The 8,215-nt window shown below is 38.9% G+C and overlaps 1 protein-coding gene across 4 annotated transcripts in view; it reads left to right on the plus strand.

Moving 5' to 3' along the window:
• LOC139758369 (uncharacterized) overlaps positions 1-8,215 on the plus strand; it is a 402,449-nt gene that overhangs the window by 389,561 nt on the left and 4,673 nt on the right. For all 4 annotated transcript variants that reach the window (XM_071679670.1, XM_071679668.1, XM_071679671.1 and 1 more), the window contains 5 exons: positions 1,092-1,315; positions 1,621-1,966; positions 2,224-2,327; positions 3,590-3,730; positions 7,453-7,729. In XM_071679670.1, the coding sequence (XP_071535771.1) occupies positions 1,092-1,315; positions 1,621-1,966; positions 2,224-2,327; positions 3,590-3,730; positions 7,453-7,729 (1,092 nt within the window). The remainder of the gene's footprint in view (positions 1-1,091; positions 1,316-1,620; positions 1,967-2,223; positions 2,328-3,589; positions 3,731-7,452; positions 7,730-8,215) is intronic.

Consider the following 8,215-nt stretch of genomic DNA (forward strand, 5'->3'; position numbering starts at 1 on the left):
CCATTGTCTCTTCGGGGCTTTTGTAGTAAGCATCTTTTTTTTTTGTGCTTGTGCACCATTATATACTTATATTTCTGTGCCATCTTTTACAAAGATATCATCATGTGAGCTTCCTTGCATTTCATCTGATTCTGCTGAAACTAATCCTAATAGGAAGATTTACAATGATACACAAAATTAAACTGCATATGATTGAGTGTGTTTAGGCTGTTGCATTGTTCTTACCCTTCATGATCTTTAGAAATTTAGAGATAGTTGAATCATGGACGATGATTCGTCTTCATACAAATTAACAATGTACACTATAACGAAAATTTTCCATACAGTAGTCAGTATACTTGGACATCAAGGGAGCTTGTAAGAGATCTGAGCCCTTAAGTTATGTAACAGCTTTAATTTAAGCTGTGGGACTTGTACAGTATAAGTATTACTAATGAAAATTCTTTGTGATCATATTTCTATCAAAAACTCTTTCAAAAGTACCATAATTTTCACTACATATCCTTGAAAACACTCACATATGCCAGGCAGTGGAACAGCATAAGCTAAAGGACATGTAGCACACACAAACAATATCCCACCATGTTGAAATGTATATTTCACTCATATTTTGAAAATTATGCTCTGGTTGATCATAATGATAACCTTTTTGGGATTTCTGAAAAATACTTGAGAATATCTCACAAAGAGAGTGTACCTTGAATATAATGATTGTCATCCTTAAAATGTTGGTGATGATTAATTCATTTTAACAGACTTTTGTCCAGTTTTATAAAGACATTTAACTTGAGCCTGATTTGGCTAAACATATTTCTGTGTAAGCTTCATTCAATTTTCTTTGTATTTTTGTTTACCTCAGTTGAGTGTAAGGAACACTGTTTGTGAAGTAGAGGCCTAACTAGTTTGTACACCATTGATGCACAGACAAATCAGGCAACTCCTTAAGGTTAGATATGGTTTTGTCTAAGAAGAATTACCCTATTCATGTTAAGAGGAATTATTACATTCTTATTATAAGTATGAGTATGTACATTGTGTGCTTCTGTTTCCATTTAAGAAAAGAAAAAACTTTCACATTACTGTCTCCTCAGACCTGGTGTTGTGTCCATATTGGTCAGCTGCTAGCATGGAGCCTGTGCCATGCTCCCGTGCCAAAGCATGTTTCAATCAGACATGTTATGGCCATCTTGAAGTCATATGCAATGCTGATCCTTGCACATGCACTGCAAACTTTGTTGATGACCAAGGCAGACCTGCTGCATGTCTCCCTCCCACTGAACCACCCAAAACACGTCTAGCTTTCACTTTTGAAGAGGTACATATTGCTTATTACGTTTGTAATGACTGTATAAATCTGATGCAGTGTGCATTTGTGTTCAAGAACATAAACATTTTCAAAAAAAAAATTGACATTTCAATATTTCTCTGATTTACATAAATAAACAGTATGTTTAACGCTACTGCATAATAACCACTCCCATGAGATAATGTATTAGAGGTGTTCTTATATCATATGTAACTTCACATGCATAATGTCTTAATCTAAAAAAAGAATCTTGAAAGCTTCTAAATTTTCACATGTACATCACAGCATTCTAAATCTACACTCTTGTGTTGCAGGACTCTAGCAGCAGTGACAGTGACAAAAATGAAGACAAAAATAACAACAGTAGTGATGAAGAGTCATATGAAATCAGTAACAAAAGCAATGGTCCTGTGACCATCTATCTAGAGGGAGAGCCAACCCTCACACGCTGTCAGCTCCTCCAGCGACATCTTCAAGAAAATAACTCCCTAAAGTATGTAGCTCAGTGTGATGAAGAAGGACGGTTTATCCCTACACAGTGTTACACACCATCAAGTGACCAAGAGAGATTCATGGAGGCCCCCAAGTGTTGGTGTGTCGATGAGACTGGACACAAGACTCAGCCAACTGTTTATTTTACTCGTGGTGAAAGAGAGTGCGGTATGTGTGCAGTTTTAATTACTTCATACTCATATCTTCCATTAACGAAAAGTTGTTACTTGTGATTCCATGTCATGTATATATATACTACAGAAATTTCATAAGTATCTTCATATAAAAAATGCACAAGAATATTTCAAAATTTCAGAACTATCAACAAACAAATTTAAAGTTTTGATGACTTATGTCATCATATTTAAAGAAATTATGGATTATACTATAAATTTTGTAGTGACATACATGATTTGGTCATACAGAGGCAGTGGCAGTAGAGTCAGTGGTGGTGACGCTTGGTTTTCGAGGACGTGAAGCTGGCATGAACCATCTTGGTAGAGCGAAAGGCAAGGAGATCCGTGACCAGGTAAGTCGTATTAATGGGTAAGCCAAATCATGACACCATAGACTATCTATTTAAACATCTTTCTGTATCTCTGATGCCTGTTGCCTCCAGGAACTCCCATCAAGAAGGTGGCCAAAGCAAAGGAGTCTCCACATATCCCTGTCCTTTCATGCCTCCCTCGCATACACTATTCCACACATTCTACCACCATCTCTCTCCCTCCTGTATTCATCCACTCTGTTTCCCCATGTCACAGGTAGTGTTACTCTCATATCAACCTCTTTAATCGTACTATCATACACTTCCCTTATAAACTCACAGTCTTGCATTCTTTATGGATACCCAAACCACCTCAAATTTGTTATTATGCTTCACTCACTCTTCCACTCCACAATTCATTCCCTCCCATACAACATCAAGAGGACAATAAGTAGGTGAAGGGCAAAGAAAAACATGTGAAGCCAAAGCAACGGACATAATCACAGTTGGTTGTGTTGAGGTGTTGTAGGAGATATTTACTGTTAAACTAAGACTGCTGTAGAGTTACTGCAAAAACTTTATTAAAATCCCAAGTGGATTGAAATGATAAAAATATCACATAATAAATCCAAGAAATTCAGTATATGTGTCACAAACAAGAAAAACTTGGTAGATGGATGCATGACTTACATTATAAACTGTAAATAGTGAAATGAGATATGTCAGTGACCTGATAGGACCAACTACAAAGGTTTGCCGGGGAGAACCCCATGATGTTGCCATGTGATGACAAGTAGAGCATAGAATCTTAACAAAGGATAGGAGGACTGTCTAACTGTCATAAAAGATGGAATTAGCCTCATATCAGTGTTAAACTTTCTTATTCAGTAATCATAAGGATTTCAATTCAGGATTTAAATGTTTTTACAAATTTTAAACCCCAAATCTCAGATGTTTTCATTTTACCAATTAGATATACAGCATTCTTATAACTTTCATTGAACTTTGTGGTAGACAGTGTAAACAGCTTCACACCCTAAGGAAAGCACAGATGATTTTAAAGGTTTAAGAAATTATTTTTGTTACTGTTAACTCTGCCTGTATAACAGTTAGCCTGCATGTGTGCTGTTGCATTTGAATGGGATAAGACAGAATTTTTTAACCAGTGTTCTGTTCAAAACAGGGTTTTCAGTAGGCAACATGTTGATCAGTATAACTTGAGCTGAATTTTGATAGAAATAACCATATAAGTAGCATAATGGTAAAAACAAAAAGCTGACACATGTTACAATTACTTCCTGTAGGTGAATGACCTTTTGAAACAAATGACAGCCGAGACCCTGGAGAACGAGGTGGGTGTGGTCGACCTCCCTGATCTCACTCAAGTCAAATTTACCCTTCTTGGTAACAATAAGATTGATATAGCTTATCAGTTGGAAGAGAAGGTGAGTTTTTTCAGTATACCTAAGTGCCTAAGTGTGCTAATTTACACATCTTCATTGGTGACATTGACCTGCAAATGTTATCAGAAGATTACTAATGCAAGCAATTTTCCCATATCTGTAGACTTTTATCTTTTCACCATCTTATGCATCACCAGCCTTACCTTTAACTTTTTACTTTCTTATGTATCACCAGCCTTACTAGGTGACTATGGATGTTTCCAGTCCCTTCTGCTACCACATACAGCCTCAAAATTACCCAGTGGTCTGCTGCTGTTTGCAGTCTTTGTATAATTTCTTGTTTAACTTAAGCACACTGGACATGGATTTAGGGGTATGGTTAAAGTGAAAAGCTCTGTGCTGGTGATGCCACCTCTGGATTGGAAATTAACTTAAATAATAATTGATAGATCAACATTTTATGTGTACAGTAGCTTACTGTTACCCTCGTGCTGATACTAATCATATAAATGGACAGATGTACATTTATTTGACTAATGAGTATAACAGAATACAACAGCCACATAGTGTAAAGGATGTTCTCAAGTATCTCCACTTTATAAACATAGTAACCAAGATGGCATAGGCAAAACATATCCCAATTATGGCTATCTCAGGTGAAAGAGCATCCCAGATGTGTGAGCAGTACTCTATACTTGGGGAATAAGACCTCTGTAGATGTGAAGGTGAAGCCTAAATGAGGGGCTCTGGTTTGGTAGACAGCTATGAAGTTGACCAACTATTTTTTGTTGTGTAGGGTGGTGTCAAGTATGTTTCACGTGAGGATTGTATCAGGAAGTGCCAAGTACTTTACTGATATCTTTAGCAAATAACACTGTGGTATAGCAGTTGTGGTTGGTTGAAGCCATCCAAGATGTGTTGTGTGAGGTTGTGTGCACTGTAGTAGTGGAGTCATTGGATCTGTATACCTTGCTGTGGGTGCAAGAGGAATGTTATGATCAGTCCTAGAGTAGACTAGTATTTCCAGGATTATGCATACTGGAGGCAGTAGTAATATAGAAGGGGGAGAGAAGACAGATATCTGGGTGGTTTCAGGGATTCCATGATAAGCATTATGTTGGTAATCTAGATGTTAGGGATTTTGTTGTGAAGCCAGGATAGTTGAAAGTTGGGTTTAGCTTGCTATTAGGACAAATGTTTTTTGTGGCAGTTATGCACAAGGACCTGTTGCAGGGGAATTGTCAGATTTTAATTGTGCAGGGGTAGGGTTGGTTTGTATTTGAATTTTGAGTAGTGTTTGGGAGATTGGTTGTGTTCTTTGGGAGGAGGGAAGTTGGTGTGGGTCAAAATAACTTCATGTGTAGGAAATAACGTGTGATTGTGCAGAGCGTTTGATTATGAGCCATGGTCTGGCACAGTGGAGAGGAACTGTGCTTCACTAAGGAATTGGAGAAAGAGAATACTTTTGAAGCAGGAGGCTGATAAATGTCTCTTGTTGCACACCTGCATTTCATTAAGGCACTACCTCGGGTTGACTCGCTACAGTCGACCTTTCACAAAGGGGCCCTGGGGCTATAATCTCCTAGGACTTCTAATTCAGGGGCTTTTTCCACTCAGTAGCACAGACAAGATGGACTCCTGTGAAGCAAGACATTCTTTGACAAAACTTTAGGGGCACTGGGGTTGTATAATTAAATTATACAATATATAACCTCAAGCCCTCTTGTATGGTACTTCTGCAGCCTCAAGGCTGTGCTACAATTAGAAGCAGGAAAATAAAGGGTGTTACCAGAATCCATCTGCAAGAGGTTACACCGCAAGTGAAAAGTCACCTTTGGTGAGACTGTATCATCGTTAATGGAAACAGGTAGTTTCATCAAGGACAGAAAGGAGTCCATTGTTTCTGTGATCCTGTGTCAGGTACAGCCTTGAATTTGGGGTTTTATGTTAATGATTATGATAATAATTATTAGGATATTTTTTTTTTTTTTTTTTTTTTATACTTTGTCGCTGTCTCCCGCGTTTGCGAGGTAGCGCAAGGAAACAGACGAAAGAAATGGCCCAACCCCCCCCATACACATGTATATACATACGTCCACACACGCAAATATACATACCTACACAGCTTTCCATGGTTTACCCCAGACGCTTCACATGCCTTGATTCAATCCACTGACAGCACATCAACCCCGGTATACCACATCGCTCCAATTCACTCTATTCCTTGCCCTCCTTTCACCCTCCTGCATGTTCAGGCCCCGATCACACAAAATCTTTTTCACTCCATCTTTCCACCTCCAATTTGGTCTCCCTCTTCTCCTTGCTCCCTCCACCTACGACACATATATCCTCTTGGTCAATCTTTCCTCACTCATCCTCTCCATGTGCCCAAACCACTTCAAAACACCCTCTTCTGCTCTCTCAACCACGCTCTTTTTATTTCCACACATCTCTCTTACCCTTACGTTACTCACTCGATCAAACCACCTCACACCACACATTGTCCTCAAACATCTCATTTCCAGCACATCCATCCTCCTGCGCACAACTCTATCCATAGCCCACGCCTCGCAACCATACAACATTGTTGGAACCACTATTCCTTCAAACATACCCATTTTTGCTTTCCGAGATAATGTTAATTAGTTTAAGAAAAACCAGCATCTTGAAAAAACTTCAAAAGACATAATGTTCTCATCAAATGCCCTTTACTGATATTTATTTTTTTTATTTTGCTTTGCCGCTGTCTTCCACGTTAGCGAGGTAGCTCAAGGAAACAGACGAAAGAATGGCCCAACCCACCCACATACACGTCCAGACGCAAATATACATACCTATACATCTCAACGTACACATATATATACACACACAGACATATACATATATACACATGTACATAATTCATAGTCAGAGTTTATTTATTCCCATCGCCACCTTGCCATACATGGAATAACAACCCCCTCCCCCCTCATGTGCGCGAGGTAGCACTAGGAAAAGACAACAAAGGCCCCATTCGTTCACACTCAGTCTCTAGCTGTCATGTATAATGCACTGAAACCACAGCTCCCTTTCCACATCCAGGCCCCACACAACTTTCCATGGTTTACCCTCAGACGCTTCACATGCCCTGGTTCAATATCCTAAATTGGATTAGGATATTTACGATGGTAATAATTTTCTCTCATCTTTTGTGCGCTCAGGCATTTGCCTTATGAGCAAGGTAGCATCAGAAACACGACAGCCTTAGAGGAATAAATCTTCTGTTGGCTCCTTCCTCATGTTCCTTTTTCCATTTTTTTAGAGTGATATGGGTGGAGAGTTGGATTTCTGATCCCCCGCTTGTGCCTCTGTTGCCTCATGCAGAATATATCTGGGAAATAATTCTTTTCCAGGGCCAGTAATTATAGGTGTTCTCAGACTCCACCATAAATTAGAAATCATCTTCAATAAGGCTGTAACATTGTCAGCACATGGAAAGGAGTACATCTATGTAAAGACCTTTCCCACCCTAAAGGAGCCCCACATTACTGTGCTATCATGTGCAGCACAGCCTTGAATCTGCAGTACTCCTACGAGTCCTCGGATCGTATAGCTAATTAGCTGCACATCCGGTTTCTTGGAAATGAACTTAAGTTTTTTATCTGAAAGATTTTAGATTGAACATTTTGATGAAAATGACAAAAATGGCTCAATATTGTATAAGTAAGTATACAAATACTAGTATGTGTAATATGCTAATTACTATGTAATTCTGTTCTTTATAGGTGAAGAAGGGTGAACTGGCTCTTCAGCTAGATGAGGAGCGCCTTCCAGCTGACCTTCGCGCATCATGGTTTCATCACCAAGTGTCTGAGCCCAGATGGGAGACACCTCTAGAGGTCCGTTCTGGAACAAGGGAGGTAGTTAGTGAGGCAATTGCTCTGGAACCTCCCTATCTTGCCTGCCACAGTCATCTTTACTGTAATTTCTGCCATGCTTGTGTGTGGGCTGGTGGTTGCTATTGTCCTCTACCGCAGGCACAAAACTGGACAGTACCCAAAGGTAAATTTATTCCTTTACCAGTATTTTTAAAGATCAAATTATGGGGACAGAATTAAATTAAATATTGGGAATACAGAACTACTTATCTATGATATAAAGAATCTAGTTCCACAGTTCATAAAGAAGTGATTTTGTGCATATGACTGTGCTTGAATAATAATATGTTTACCCATCCTGTCTGGTCAGGTAGTTGAACATTTGCCGAGCAAGTCCAGTTACTCTTTTCATTTGGAACCAAACTCTGTGGTCTTGTGTATGTTTCCTAGTGAATTACTTAGATTTTTACTTGAATGTATACTGCAAAAAACATATCTTTGTTAGCTAAAATTATTCAATACATTTACGGGCTAATGTAACTGTACTGTATATTATAATGCAATGTTAGGAAGTAGCTGGTAGGCAGCCAACGACCAGGGAGGTATATTCCCAGTACTACCCACCTGGGTATTGGTAGGGTTAGCGACAGCACTTCAGTGGTTGTCAAGT

The sequence above is a fragment of the Panulirus ornatus genome, chromosome 30 (genome assembly GCF_036320965.1).
Source record: "Panulirus ornatus isolate Po-2019 chromosome 30, ASM3632096v1, whole genome shotgun sequence".
NCBI classification, from domain to species: Eukaryota; Metazoa; Arthropoda; class Malacostraca; order Decapoda; family Palinuridae; genus Panulirus; species Panulirus ornatus.